The 15052-nt window shown below is 32.2% G+C and overlaps 3 protein-coding genes across 3 annotated transcripts; 2 read left to right on the top strand and 1 right to left on the bottom strand.

The window, feature by feature from the left end:
• Positions 1-2479: 2479 nt before the first annotated feature.
• Positions 2480-4822, bottom strand: LOC108775482 (palmitoyltransferase ZDHHC3). Its single transcript, XM_018541864.1, has 7 exons — positions 4522-4822; positions 4062-4241; positions 3481-3666; positions 3241-3377; positions 3082-3166; positions 2726-2938; positions 2480-2641 (listed from the first exon to the last, which is right to left on the bottom strand). Exons 2-7 carry the CDS (start codon positions 4140-4142, stop codon positions 2480-2482), a joined length of 864 nt encoding a protein of 287 aa, XP_018397366.1. The 5' UTR covers positions 4143-4241; positions 4522-4822.
• On the top strand, positions 4265-8957 carry Vps26 (vacuolar protein sorting 26). Its single transcript, XM_018541688.1, has 6 exons — positions 4265-4291; positions 5735-5878; positions 6727-7121; positions 7207-7313; positions 7495-7706; positions 7871-8957. The coding sequence occupies exons 1-6, from the start codon at positions 4265-4267 to the stop codon at positions 8129-8131; spliced, it is 1146 nt and encodes a 381-aa protein (XP_018397190.1). The 3' UTR covers positions 8132-8957.
• Positions 8958-13070: 4113 nt separating this feature from the next.
• Positions 13071-14783, top strand: eIF3i (eukaryotic translation initiation factor 3 subunit I). Its single transcript, XM_018541813.1, has 5 exons — positions 13071-13178; positions 13520-13766; positions 13842-14122; positions 14215-14415; positions 14523-14783. The coding sequence occupies exons 1-5, from the start codon at positions 13176-13178 to the stop codon at positions 14769-14771; spliced, it is 981 nt and encodes a 326-aa protein (XP_018397315.1). The 5' UTR covers positions 13071-13175; the 3' UTR covers positions 14772-14783.
• The last annotated feature ends 269 nt before the right edge of the window (positions 14784-15052 follow it).

Here is a 15052-nt window from a genome sequence, read left to right as displayed (position 1 = left end):
TAATTTTTTAATATATAATATATAATATTTATATTTTAATGTATTAAAAATATTATATTAATGATATTAATAGAAACAAAAGTAAATTAAACAATCAGAAACTTAAAAATCGGATATAATATCCAAAAAATTATTATTAGATATTAATAGCACGTTAAGAGAATATATAATTATTAATATTATGTATATATATATCAAAATTCTTTAAAAAATTTATATACATATTATATATGGAATATGCATACATATATACATATATTAATAATTGATACATTCAATTTATATAACTCATTAATATTTTGATTAGATATCAAAATAATAAAATAATTAATTGAAGATATTGCAACATTCAATTGTAAAAGATTAATAACGCAATAAGTCGCCATTATTAATGCAAGCTTTTACTTTTGCAAAAATAAAGTTGTTTAGACAGATAAATGTATAGACTCTATGCATTTTGCATTGCATTACGCGGTTGTTGTCGGATCGGGAAATTTAATTTCTTATATTTATTTCTGATATAAAATATATTAATCCTTTCGTAGAGAGCGAAAATAGAAAGCGATATGGAGAAATCACTCCCACAAATTAAAATGCTAATTATCGGCGATCCTTTTCCTAATAGCGGCCAGTAGTATCGCCGCGCGACTGATCGCTCGTTTCCAAGTCAAGCAGGGAAATCTTGTTTGCAAGTACACGACTAACAAGGGAACATCGCTAGCTCTCGTGAGTTCGAATGAAATTGTGTGGATGTATGGAGCGAAGCCGAATTAATTATCCTAGGAAAAACTCGGATTTAAAAAAGATGAAATTCACGCTTTAATCTGTCATACATACCTAGACAAAATTTTCTTGTATTTCGCGTTTAATAAAGTAAACGTTCAAAGCATAAAGAGGTGAAAAAAACGTTCATTTTTTTGCTTTATTCTTTTTTACTATTGTTAGGCACCGAGAGATTCGCTTTGACTGAATAAGGTTGTTTCGCTTATTTGTGTTATCTACATATCCATCGATTTTCACTTATGTTTATTTCTTCATTTTATATATTTATATATATATAATTTTGCATGCTTGAACAAAGGATATAATCATCAAGCTTTTTTCAATTTATCCCTGAAGATCAATCTTTATTGTTTCTTACAAATATGTAATTCGATGTAAATGGAAAGCGAGATTTTGTGACATAAAATATTTTTTTTTACGATTACAAGATATGCAATAAATGATACAAAATTTTGTGACATTGTCGTTCTTCTATGTGTGTATGACACATTTAAATTTTTATGTTATGTAAATATAATCCAGTCTCGACAGAAAATAAAGATATCAAAGAAACATTTCTATTATTTCTTATAATAATATACAATTCCGTAGCATATATATCGATTACACTTTTCTTTCGTGTGAATAATGACTAAAATACGTTTTATCTTTAAAAAGATATTACATTTCTTTGGGTAAAGTATCATAGTCAAAGCCGATTCTACATATATATACTAATGAGCATGCAAATTTAGAATTCATCAATAATATTGTTTAAAGATAATAATACATTTTGTAATATATTAAAAATTATATTAATTTTTTACATTTACAAAATGTACTAAACATAATATAAACAATTAAAGCACTACATAAATATAAAAAAATTTCTTTCTTTCAATTAATATATATAATGCAATCTTGCCTGTTACATTTGAAATTTAACAGCATTCCAATATGAATATTTTGCATCTACAGATATAAAAAAAGGTAAATTCGGCTCTGATTGTTACTCATTTTTTAAGTACTTTCTTAACGCTGCCATAGCAAAAAATTCGTACAATATTTAGATACCAGTATAAAATTACAAATATTTCACAAAAAAATGTAAATATACATTTTCGTACATATATATAATATATATATATATATATATATATCTCTATTATGTATATAAATGTATTATTATACATATATTATATATAGTATCTTATAGTATATATATATATAAATAATATATATTATTTATATTAAATATATATATATATATATATATGTGTACGAAATTCGCTGATATATGAAATAAACTGATATAATAAATAAAATCTTTACAAAAAATGTAAAATAGTCAATCATGATAGTTAACTATATTTATATTAAATATAGCAAATTTTTAAACTTCAATACTTCTATTATCACAAAAACATATTTGTTTTTTATAAACAAAGATCTGAAAACTGATGTATAAAAATTTGATTACCCAAGATTATACAAGATTTTAGATATTATACATTGAACATAATTTTTTTTCTTACAAATAGAATAATTCTAAATTTATGCCAAATTCACTTGTCATCATTTCTCTTCATTTAAAAGAAGAGTTGTAGTCCGTAGCAATTTCAAGAATCAGCCTGTATACTAATCGAACATCATTAGTATTTATATACCTTAAGATTCCTCTATATGTAAGTCATGGTTATACGTATCAAAATATAATTTAAACAGAATATAGATAAGAATCTAATTTCGTTTTTGCGTTAGGAGGTGAGGTAAAAGGGGAAAACCAAGCTATCGAAAATCTTCCAAAAACCGCTTGAATAGATTTCCATCTACTATTGCGAACCCACCGAGCTTCCTCCTTTTTAAGTTGTTCTATACCCTGCAAAAGATATGATACAATAAATATAAATCGCAACCTTTTTATATACGCACAAAAATTAATAATTGTATTATATATACGTACAGTTTCATCATACCAAATAGCTTGGAGTTGCGTGCCTAACATTACAGCAGTAAAAATGGCAAATAAAAGTGCCTCGAATGCTAGAAATAACAATAACACCACCGTTGCTGGTGGATTAAATGTGGAACATTCTCTCCATTCTTGTCTGACACACATGGTAAATTGTTGTACACACAGAAATAGAGAGTGCAGTGATATGCCCGCTATATAAAACTAAAATATGATACAAGAGAAGTACATTTATGTTATTTTACAAAATATTTTGATATATTTATATTAAATATTAGAATCATTAATTCGATTATTCTTTGTAAAAACCTAAGTCACAATATGCATGTGCTTTATGAAATACTCACAGTAAAAAGTACAAAGTATTTTTGATTATTTTCCCCTACACAATTGTTAACCCATGGACAATGATGATCCATTTTCCTGATGCATCTATAATAGCAGTGCAGGTAATTAATGCATTATCCTGCTACATTACAAACGCAAATTTGACTTTATTAAATTACCTTTGGCAAACAGAGCAATGATGAGCTCTATCTGGCTTAATAGAACAACATTTTGGGCACTTAAAAACAATCTGTCCTTCTCTCAATCCCATTTGTTCTATCATCTCTTTCGTTGCATTGCCTTTTGGTACTGCACCCTGAATAACAATAAAATATTAATAAAAAAAAAATGTTTAACTTATGTTACAATATACACTAAATCTCAAACAATAAATAAGATTTCAGTGTTTTCTTAATTACCGGATCTGTAAACATGGTTCTTAAATGTGATGCAAAGGCCAGGAATGCTAGAGATTGGAAAATAGTCATATTTAAGCTTGAATACAGTGTATTTATTGTAGGAATAAGAATCACTGCCATCACTACAAATTCTGCATAGATTATCAATAGCCATGTTAATACTGCGCATATGATACCACATATATCCTATAGAGAGAAAAACAGATATGTTATATATTAAAATTATAACAATATCAGAACAATCTTGTTAAACTGTGATTAACTTGATTTATAATTAATTAAATCAGCAAAAATGCTTAACAAAATTGTCAACTATATAAGTTATTCCTAATTTAATCTTCTGATTTATTGCAAAATATAATATTAATTATTTTTCATGTGTAACAGAATAATACAAGTATTATTTGATGACCCATACAAATGACACAAAAGTTGCAGCATTAACATTGCAACAATATTGCAACAATGTTGCTGCTGTATAGGAAATTAATCATTAATTAAGTTAATCACAGACATTCTTAAAAAAAAATTAGAAATCATCTACATAATTATAAATTTGTATTATAAATTTATATATTTACCTTGATACACCAGAGCTTTCCACCGCAGCATCTATTATGAAAGTCTCTTTCCCTATGAAAGGCCATGAAATCGCAATCCATTGTTGAAACTGATGTTTACTGAATTATATCTTTTATAAGACATAAGGGTAATCACTGATACCTCCACCTTTGTACACACGAAAATCTACAATTACATGCCTGAAAAAAAAAAAAAAACACTGATGTTGCAACAATGCCAGGTATTTGAGGTAATACTTTTTATGCTAAATAGCCTAGAGCCGAATTTTATATGTCCGAAATGAAGATTTTTCAATGTCAAGGTAATCGTCTCCACATTTCATTTATCAAAGCATTAATTAGACCGTTACAGATGAGAATGCATGAGAATGCAAAGTACCGAAGATAATAAACGTCAAGCTTCAGGGAAATCTTTCTTTCTCTAACTCTGGAAAGACAGCGGGCTAAATCGATGACTTACATCACGGTACAACGATACGCGTCTACGAAGAATAACGTGTGATGCTTGCCGTCATAACATTTTGTATCGCAGCGTCGAAAGACGCATGCATAGCGTATCACAGAGAATGCCCGCAGCGCAAGTGACCGATTTTTCAGACTTCGCCTATACGATCGAGCGACGAAATGCGTGCAGCACGAAGTGTACGCACAAAAACGTAGTTTGTAAACATAAATACATAGATATTTGTTTTATTTCCGAGAATCGTCAGTAGGCATATCAGACCACGAAGAAACAAATTTAACCAGTATTATCAACAACACTCCACATTAAGTTCAGTGGTCCTCTCTTCGCTCTTTTCACTTCTTCGCCTGTCAGATTCTCAGCCATGTGCACAAATCATGAAAACAAGCGCCATCTGACGAAAACGTATTAAGCCCAATCGATATAAACGAAAACTGATTTTACCGATCCGAATTCAGGTTAGAGTCCCATGAGGCGTATTTGCCGCTTATCGCGTAACCATGTAACCAATCAATAATCAGTAAAACGCGAAACCACAACAGCAGATTGCCTCTGATTGGTTACGCAATTACGCGCGGCAAATTCGCTTCATGTGAATCCAGCCTTACAATTGCAACTATTTTTATTTTTATACATATGCATGAGTGTCCATTAGTGCATCCCAGTTGAAATCACTATGGATTTCATTCTCATCGGTAGTCTCTATCTTTCTCTTATTTCTCTCTCCATGATGCAAAATCATGCAAAATACAAATCAAACTCCAACAGATCTCGCCGCGCGCGCCACCGGCGCGAGCGAGTTTGACAGCGCATAACAAGGGAGAGGTAAGGGGAGAAGGGGGCGCGTGCGCGAGGCCATATTGGCTACTTGTGACTTTCGGGAGGAAGGAGCAAAAAAATAACCCAACTTTTCTCGTCTCTCGTACACGCAAGAAAATGTTACTCCGGAGAATTGTCCATTGATCCGCGATACGGCCGATCCTGTCAGCGTGACCGCGGCATTGCATCGGGGTATCTCGTCGTTTCTACGAAAGTTGTCCTTTTCCCTAGAAAATGGTGCGTTTACTTCCCACGGGGGTGCAGTCCACGGCCCACCGTGGGCCGATGTAACCCGAAACGTTGATCGGCGCCGGGAGTTGTCATCTTCTCCCGTACGCCGGGGGATGTTTTGGTACATGAATTTCTAATGCGTTCGAATTTTTTCATGCAGAGTTTCTTCGGTTTCGGCCAGTCTGCCGATATAGAGATCACGTTGGACGGTGCTGAAACGCGAAAGACCGCAGATATCAAGTCCGAGGATGGCAAAAAGGAGCGGCACCTGCTCTACTACGACGGCGAGACCGTGTCCGGCAAGGTAGGGCCTGCTATTTGGAACATCAACCTGATTATTAATCGTTTGGCTAATGAGATTTGATAGAAATCAAACGTTGTAACATACTTGCATGATATGCTTAGTGCACCAGGCTTGCTTTTGTCAAATGAAACTCAAATGAATACTGCATTTCTAACATGCATAGACTTTTCGTTTATTATACAGTATATCTAGCAAATTATCAATTATTAAAAACATACATCATTTTACAGAAGTTAAAATATGATTTATTAATTTACATGATAAGATAATACAGTTGTGGTATATTTATTTACTGATTAATTATAATTATTAATTTATGTTAATGATATATATGTGCAACTTCTTTAACTCATTTTCAAAAGATCACTTTTAGAAATAGATAAAATCTTTTAAACTGTGTAATATTTATTTTATTTGCATAAAATATAAAATAGATATATTTTACCATGAATCGGTGGACTGTACATATTCACAGATAAGCTACAGATACGTACATCATTGATCTATAAATAGCTTTGGCCAAAAATATAATTATATTTTTTTTATCTGGAATTCTTTTTCTGAATTTATCTGTTGTATATGCATTATACGTAAGTTTAAAGGATTTTTAAAACAGAATAAGCAAATACCTTAAATCAATTTTTGAACTAAAATTTTAAACAGTGATTAATAAGGGTTAATGTTTTTTACCAAGATTTTATTATACAGAGGAATATCTATCATACATCTTGCAGATGATATTTATCTTATAATAGCTCTTTGAGTTCTGTATTAATTACTGATCCTTTATAATGTTCTATCATGTATGCTTTTGTAGTATAAATTTGTTACTAAATTAATGCTTACAGATTAATATCAGCTTGCGGAAAGCTGGAAAATTAGAGCATCAGGGAGTCAAAGTAGAATTTATTGGACAAATTGAGCTATATTATGACAGAGGCAATCATCACGAATTTACGAGTCTGGTAAAAGAACTAGCGAGGCCAGGGGAATTAACACACAATACAGTATATACATTTGAATTCCCAAATGTTGAGAAACCATTTGAGAGTTACACCGGTTCTAACGTACGACTAAGATATTTCTTGAAAGTGACAATTGTACGAAGAATTAGTGACATTGTTAAAGAACTCGATTTAATTGTGCACACTCTTAGTTCCTATCCAGACATGAATAATCCCATTAAAATGGAAGTTGGAATTGAAGACTGTTTGCATATCGAATTTGAATATAATAAAAGCAAGTAAGTCATTGTATAATTTACATATTTGGTCTATTTTAATAATTGATTTTCTAAATGTATTATTGATAATTATCTATCTTTTCAGATATCATTTAAAAGATGTAATTGTTGGTAAAATATACTTTCTTTTGGTTAGAATAAAAATAAAACATATGGAGATAGCAATTATCAGACGAGAAACTACAGGTTCTGGTATGCTATAGATAATTTACATATTGAAATGTAGTATAGCGATAGTAATTAATTATGATTTCTGCAGTTTTGTATATATGTAGCATGTTGGCAAAATTGGAACGCGAGTTTTGGTTTCTTGAGAACTTTTCCTCTGCAATATTCATGGTACTAAGGCAATAATTAGAGTACATATTTGCAGGTCCTCATACATTTACTGAAAACGAAACCATAGCGAAATATGAGATCATGGACGGTGCACCTGTTCGAGGGGAATCAATTCCTATAAGGGTATTCTTGGCTGGATACGATATGGCGCCTACAATGCGCGACATTAATAAGAAATTTAGTGTTAGATATTATCTGAATTTGGTTCTCATGGATGAAGAAGATCGACGATACTTTAAACAACAGGTAAATTTGTATATAATTCGTGTATCGTTTGCTATATACTATTTTTTAGAATTTCTAAAACTATTATACTTCTTTTCTATATTCAAGATGAAAATATCATTTTATGCATTATTCCTTTTATCATTGTGTCTTCATTTTACCATTGGTATTCATATTTTGTTCAGGAGATTACATTATGGAGAAAAGGTGAAAAAAGCAGAAAATCGCAAACGGCCTCGCCACATATGCCGTTGCATTTAGTATCAGCTGAAGGATTTCCACAAAGCACTGCACAGAATGGTCCACCATCAGTGCCACCTGACTCTGATCAACTGCCAACGAATAATGTTACAAACGTAGAAGATACTCCAGCACCAATTGAAGGCATGACACGAGAAGAAGGAGATGGCGAAGGTGAAAAAGAAGGAGGTCCAGAAAGTGATTGAGTCTTCACGTAGGTCTGTTCCTGGTGCCAGTTGTAGCCCAGATTAGTTGAGAACGTTAAATATGGCTGAAATATGCAGCAAAAGAATTAGCTTAAAGGAAAATCTCCTATATCGCGTTGGGAGATTTGTTTTTATTAACAAAAACAGCGGGATGCGTAAAAGGCCTGCTAGCAAAGTTGTAAATATTTTGGATACATTATATATAATTGAGAGCGAATGATTTGTAACTAGTAGAATACCGATCAAAATTATAATACTATGAAGAAATAGATCTCAAAATAAGGAGAATTTTGTCATTTTGGAAAAGATTATTTCGATATTATTTCACGAGCCATATTGCAAACGAATATAATATAAACAAGCAGATTTCCTGAATGGACGGCTTACTAATCAAATATTAACCAACGGTACATTTTGCAAAACATCTGAGTATTACAGTGTTTTAAATGTTTTATACAGACACACAATTGTGCCCACAGACTCATCCATTATATAATTTTGAAGATCCGAAGTCTATGGCAGCATTATGTTATGCAAAGAGAGTTTATAAATACAAAATGAATATATACTCACAAAGGCTGCCCCATATTAATCCGTTCACCTAGTCTACAAATATTATAAACGAGAGTGCTTTCCAGTATTCTGTTTGAATACTAACGTACACAAGCATAACACTGTACAATTCTGTGCTTTCCATTATTCTGTTCGCCAAATAGCACACACTGTGGGTATTTTCCAACAACGTACACAAATGGCACAATGTAAAAAGCTAAGTACGAGTGCGTAAAACATGCCAATGTTACCAACTTTTCAAAAAGTTGTTTGATAGCCATATTTATTTTGCAATAAAATAGTCAAATCTGAAAGCTTTATAACTTCAAGTCTTAATAAAAATTATAAATCTATTATTGATATGCTAAATATAATCATAAGAATAAGAATAGAAGTTTATAATGCATTCTAATGTTACTCTATGAAACTAAACTATGCTCCAACAAATATCTTACACAGTGGAATACAGTATAATATTTTAGCTGGAAAATAGCTATGTTACATTTGATATTTTTCAGATAGGCGATACTGTATAACAGTGTACTTTCAGGGCTCGTATTCTTGAAAAGTATTGTATAAAACTAGAGAAATACTTCAGTATATGTTAAATGTATACTATAGTATCAAAACTATTTAGCTATATATGATTGTGTCAACTTGTGTCATAATTGAAAAGCACTATATCATATACAGTATTGCCTGTGTCTATAACTGGAAAGCACAGAATTGTACACAGTGTCACTTGTGTACATTGCTGGGAAGCACCCGAAGACACGAGAAAGTTATTTACGTGCGTATATGCATGTTTTTGAAAATAGTTTATATATAAACACAATTCGCCTCGAGCGAGAAAGATTGCACTTATTTTTAGAACGAGTTTGTACAAAAAAAAAGGAAAAGCTGTTGATTATGGTACATGACACGAGTTATAAGGTGCGTTCCGTTTCGCGCATAATGCTTCAATTGTCTTAGTTTAATTTGCTTTTTAATTTGCTGAGCAACAAAAATAAACGATGCATTATGTGCATCATGTGAGAAACGGAACGCATCCATAGATTACCTTCAGCTTTGAGTTTAATAAAAATGTGCATACATAGGTACAGTTTCATAAGATAGACTTTTATATGCAAAAGTGTGCATTTTGCGTAATGTCAATCTTCCAAACAGACACAAATTATAATATATGTATCTGCTCAAGTTGGTATGCCTTTTTGTACACGAGAGTGGACTATGATAGATTAAATAATGGGGTAGCCGCCTCGTGTATTTATAAATATATACATACATATATATATATACACACATATATAACTGTGGTATACATGTGTGAGTATGTATACATAAATGAAATTTTTAATTTTGGCAAAATAACAACTAACTGGCTTAAGTGTGCTCCAAATTGTGGCATGTTGGATAACTAATATCCTATAAAAGAATAAAAATTGTATAATAAATTTTTTATCAATTATATGAAAATATCAATTTCACGAATGTATAAAAGTAATCGTCCTTGTACGAATCATTCCGTAAAGACTAAGAAATCAATAACAAAAATTTATTTTACATATTTTACTTGGCTTTATTCACAAGAAATCTCAACGATTGTACCACAATTTACTCAATATTCTGTATGTATATGTAAACATACACGTATTTTACATATTGTAATATCACAGATAGTCAAGTGCAGACATATTTCCTTTTATCGCTGCAGGTTTTATAACATTCTATAGCGATGAAAGTAATACTACTGCAAAAGGGGAACCTATCGTTTTGTACTGTTCTATATCATGGAAGTTTAACTGTAAAAACATATATTGAAAAGATACATAATATTAGATAATATATATACATGATACATATATGTATTCAAGTAACTTACGTTAGAAATTTTTTTCTTGTAAGTTGAGGTAATTTCGTAATCCATACCATTATTATTTGTTAATTATAGAGAATGAGAATTATGAAAAAGAGGGTAAATGAGGAAGAGGAAGGAATGAGTGTACATAAGAAAAGCAGAAAGAAACCTATTTGATGAATTATTTGATCTGTCAAATATGTGTATGTGTATATATATGTATGTATGTATATATATGTATATGTACAGGTATATACATATTATCATGCGTACGCAACTAGTTGTATATTTTAATGCCTATATATAAATATATTGTATACAGTGCGTATGTGCACATACATGTATATTGGAATCATATTTATTGTATTAATTGGTTTATATATATGTATATGTAGGTACCTAATCCAAATTTAAATCCTGATCACATAATTTTTTTTATGTATTCTTATAGATACATAATTATTTAATAGCAAGTTAAATCACATTTTATAAAATTATGTAAAACGTTAAAGCGTTTAAACAATTGCTAAAGCTGATATTTTTCTTTTTATTAAATCGTGTAATAGCGTAACATATTATTTATGCAATCATAAAATGTAAAAATCATTTAAACCATGGCATACAAAAGAACTTAAGCAGTAAGGCCGAGTTCATACCTTAAGAAAGCGGAAAAACAGTACCCGATCAGAACTCGGGCTGGTAATCGACTTTCTGTTGGTTTTGTACTACTTTCTACCAACGAGAGTTCTGGAAAGGTGTGAACGCGCCCTAAAATTTAAATATTGATCAATCACAGTAGAGTTCGTAAGGCCAATCACACGCAGAAAGAAAAGCAAAGAAATGATTGCAGAGTTCTGATTGGTCTCACTGTTCCGTTCCGGTGTAATTTCCGTTCCATGTAACGCCACCCTAAGGGTGCGGTCCACTTGACGCTACAAATGCTTCGAAACTTTTGATTGAACCGGCGGAAAGAATTCTATTAATTGACCAATCAAAAAATGCTTCAAAGCATTTGTAGTATCAAATGGACCGTAGTCTTATAGGTCTGTTCGCGTTGCTTGTACTTTTTGCACTTGGCAGCTTTGTTCTCTCTCTCTCTCTCTCTCTCTCTCTCTCTCTCTCTCTCTCTCTCTCTCTTTTTAAATATAACGCCTTAAATATATACTTATCTTTTAGAGATTTCAAGCAATGCGAACAAACCTAATGTTAATAATAATAATAATAATAATAATAATAATATTAGCGAGGTTCAACTTAAGGTTCAGATTCCGTTAACTGTGTTAACAAGAATAAAAAGATAGATTATTCGGTCAGGTTGAAAACGCCAAATAGAGTTCACATGAAACTTCATTTTTCACGTTTCCACCCTAGAGAAAAAATTACACATGATCGATCCCCAAAGTATTTTTTCCTGGTATAAAAAGTAAAAAGTGAAAATTTTTACCATTGAAGTTAATAGAGAAATTTTTCACTTTTCAGCCTAGGGAAAAGTGAAAAATTTCTCCATTAACTTCAATGGTAAAAATTTCCACTTTTCACTTTTCATCCTAGGAAAAAAGTTTCATGATCGATACCCAGAACTTGGGGTAAGAGCCGATTGTTCCATCTTTTGGTAAAGATTACCTGTTAGGTAAGTAGCAAGATTGCCCAATCACGTGCGGATTGCCAGATTTACCTAACAGGTAAACTTTACCGAAAGATGGAACAATCGGTCCTAAAAAAAAAGAACATTGCTCAACCGCCTCAACGCAGGGATGCACTTCAGGGTCTTCAGGTGGTTTACGATGTGGGAGCTAATGTGTCTCGTTGCCCAACATTGCGCCGTGCGTGTCTGACGCCAACGATAATTCGTTGGAGTGCGTTCAAGAATTATGCTCAGATAACTCTTGGGTGCATTTTTGTTATAATATACGTTACGTAAACTATAGCCTAGTGTTATTTTATAAGTATGATTCCTGGGGATCGATTCTGTATCTTGAAACAAAGTGAAAATTACAAAAGTGAGCAAATTTATTAGATATTGACCAATGAAATTATAAATGTTCTAGTAAATTCGCTCACTTTTGCAATTTTCACCTTGTTTCAAGATACAGAATCGATCCCCAGATTATTGTCTAACGACATGAACAATTAAGATCTCGGGACGTAACTTAAAAAGGAAAATATACATCTTACAAAGCGCTACTTACAATTTATCGCCATGTTTTACAAAAGTTACGCATGACACACGCTGGACGCTTCTACCTCTCTAACCAGCAAGTATATTTGAAATGATTCGAAATAGGGAAACGGGAAAAAGAAGAGATTTGAGCGCCACAACTAACGCCTGCACGCCACAACACATCGCAACTAGCGCCATCAGTCGGCGGCCTAGCGCGACTGCTAGTCACCATATGCTCATATGGACATAAGTTATGCTTATATGTGACTAGCAGTCGCGCTAAGCCGCCGACTGATGGCGCTAGCTGCGATGTCGTAAACCGCTGAAATGGTATCCAGTTTCAACGTCCTCCTCCTCCTTCGATGAAATCAATTGAATGGCGAGTTTGGGTGATTGTGGCATTGTGCGATAAATAGAAATTTAATTTGTCGATTAATTAGGAAACATACGATCGTAGATTAAAACGCTACATAATGGTTAGTTTTCCTTAATTCCGCGCCGATAGATTATTTTTCCTCGCAATGGGAGTTGAAGTCTATTGCGAACCAATGAAACATGTGATATTAACCTCTTCTCCATACCACTCAGATTTTTGAGGTGGTTCTACAATTTACTTCTTAATTTGAAACTTACGTTTAGTTTTTGTTTTTGTATGGAGTAATAATTTGTTCATACAAATATCTTATGTTAGCCGAAGTAGCAGGAAAGGAAGACGAATGATTGTTTGACTTGGCAAATGTTTCATTATTCAACCAACTGATGCTCCCTGATATCTATATCTTTCTTACTATATAATAAAAGAAATTATTTATTTCAGAAACCTTTAATGTTGCATGGGCACGAGCGTGCCATCACCAAAATAAAGTATAACAGAGAAGGAGATTTATTATTCTCCGCTAGTAAGGACAAGCAACCGAATGTTTGGTACTCGTTGAATGGAGAGCGTCTTGGTACTTTCAACGGACACAATGGTTCTGTATGGTGCATTGATGTCAATTGGGATACTACGCGGTTGTTATCCGGCAGCGGTGACAATACTCTGAGAGTCTGGGACTGTGAAACTGGTTCGTGCATATGATCGAATCATACAAATAAATTCTGCTTGTAAGCCATACATAATATCTTCGTATAATATTTAGGCAAGGAAATAGGACAATTGCACACGAACAGTTCTGTAAGGACGTGTGGCTTCAGTTATTCTGCAAACCTCGCGGTATTTTCTACTGATAAGGCTTTGGGTCATCAGTGCGAGATGTTTATTATGGATGTACGAAACGTTGATTCTACGTTATCTCAAGAAGATGCAATTTCTAGAATTTCGGTCAATGGTCCTAGAATTTCTGCTATATTATGGGGAGCTCTTGATGAGACCATTATCACAGGTCATGAAGACGGTGAAATTAAACTTTGGGATGTGAGGGTAAGTATTTTTATCATTATCTTATTAATTGCAGAAATATGAGTTAATAAGTAAATTGATAGTACTATAATCATTGTTTACAATATTTATAGACAGGAAAGAAGCTGTCCAGTGTTAAAGGTCATAAATCTCAGATAAATGATATGCAATTCAACAAGGATGGCACCATGTTTGTAACTGCATCCAAGGATCATACAGCAAAACTTTTCGACAGCGAGTCTTTAGTGTTATTGAAGACTTACAAGACGGAAAGACCTGTAAACTCGGCCACAATATCACCAATTTTTGATCATGTAAGATTTAAATCACAGGATAGTTCGTTATTTTAATTTTTGATAAAAATTTAAAGAAAGAGTACCAACATAAATGTATTTACTAAATAAACAATATTTTTCTATAGGTTGTTCTTGGTGGCGGTCAAGATGCTATGGATGTCACTACAACATCCGCACGACAAGGAAAATTTGATTCACGATTCTTTCACTTAGTATTCGAGGAAGAATTTGCACGTTTGAAAGGACACTTTGGACCCATTAACTCTCTCGCTTTTCACCCTAATGGTCGCAGCTATTCCACAGGCGGAGAAGACGGATACATGCGCATTAATAATTTTGATCAGTCTTATTTCGATTTTCATTTCGAATATTAAATTTGTCAATCAAGACATGTATATTATAATATATATATATATTATTTTTTGAGTACACATATATATATATATATATATCTACATGTATATACTGTGTATGTGTAATCATTTTTCCAAACACTAAATAAGTTAAAAGAATAGTTTTTGTAACAGGAAGTGTAAGAATTTATTGTTCTCAAATGGGTTACCATTTATCCTTTTTGCTCCTTTTTAGATACTTAACCTTTAACACTCTTTATCAGTTTTTTATCATAGTATCTTGTGTCAAAGTACTGCGAGAA

This window comes from Cyphomyrmex costatus, unplaced genomic scaffold (assembly GCF_001594065.2).
Source record: "Cyphomyrmex costatus isolate MS0001 unplaced genomic scaffold, Ccosl1.0 scaffold30, whole genome shotgun sequence".
NCBI classification, from domain to species: domain Eukaryota; kingdom Metazoa; phylum Arthropoda; class Insecta; order Hymenoptera; family Formicidae; genus Cyphomyrmex; species Cyphomyrmex costatus.
The sequence above is the reverse complement of the archived record's forward strand: the minus strand, read 5'-3'. Positions and strand labels throughout refer to the sequence as shown.

What these genes read in the sequence shown, in the direction of transcription:
- eIF3i (XM_018541813.1), top strand. An exon ending in AGTCTGGGACTGTGAAACTG is followed by an intron (nt 13,767 to 13,841) that starts GTTCGTGCATAT and finishes TATAATATTTAG; the next exon opens with GCAAGGAAATAGGACAATTG. An exon ending in TTAAACTTTGGGATGTGAGG is followed by an intron (nt 14,123 to 14,214) that starts GTAAGTATTTTT and finishes CAATATTTATAG; the next exon opens with ACAGGAAAGAAGCTGTCCAG.
- Vps26 (XM_018541688.1), top strand. Translation starts at nt 4,265, where the DNA reads ATGTTGCAACAATGCCAGGTATTTGAG. An exon ending in GCGAGACCGTGTCCGGCAAG is followed by an intron (nt 5,879 to 6,726) that starts GTAGGGCCTGCT and finishes TAATGCTTACAG; the next exon opens with ATTAATATCAGCTTGCGGAA. An exon ending in ACGAGAAACTACAGGTTCTG is followed by an intron (nt 7,314 to 7,494) that starts GTATGCTATAGA and finishes ACATATTTGCAG; the next exon opens with GTCCTCATACATTTACTGAA.
- LOC108775482 (XM_018541864.1), bottom strand. Translation starts at nt 4,142, where the DNA reads ATGGATTGCGATTTCATGGCCTTTCATAGGGAAAGAGACTTTCATAAT. An exon ending in GAACCATGTTTACAGATCCG is followed by an intron (nt 3,378 to 3,480) that starts GTAATTAAGAAA and finishes ATTGTTATTCAG; the next exon opens with GGTGCAGTACCAAAAGGCAA. An exon ending in AATACTTTGTACTTTTTACT is followed by an intron (nt 2,939 to 3,081) that starts GTGAGTATTTCA and finishes ATCATATTTTAG; the next exon opens with TTTTATATAGCGGGCATATC.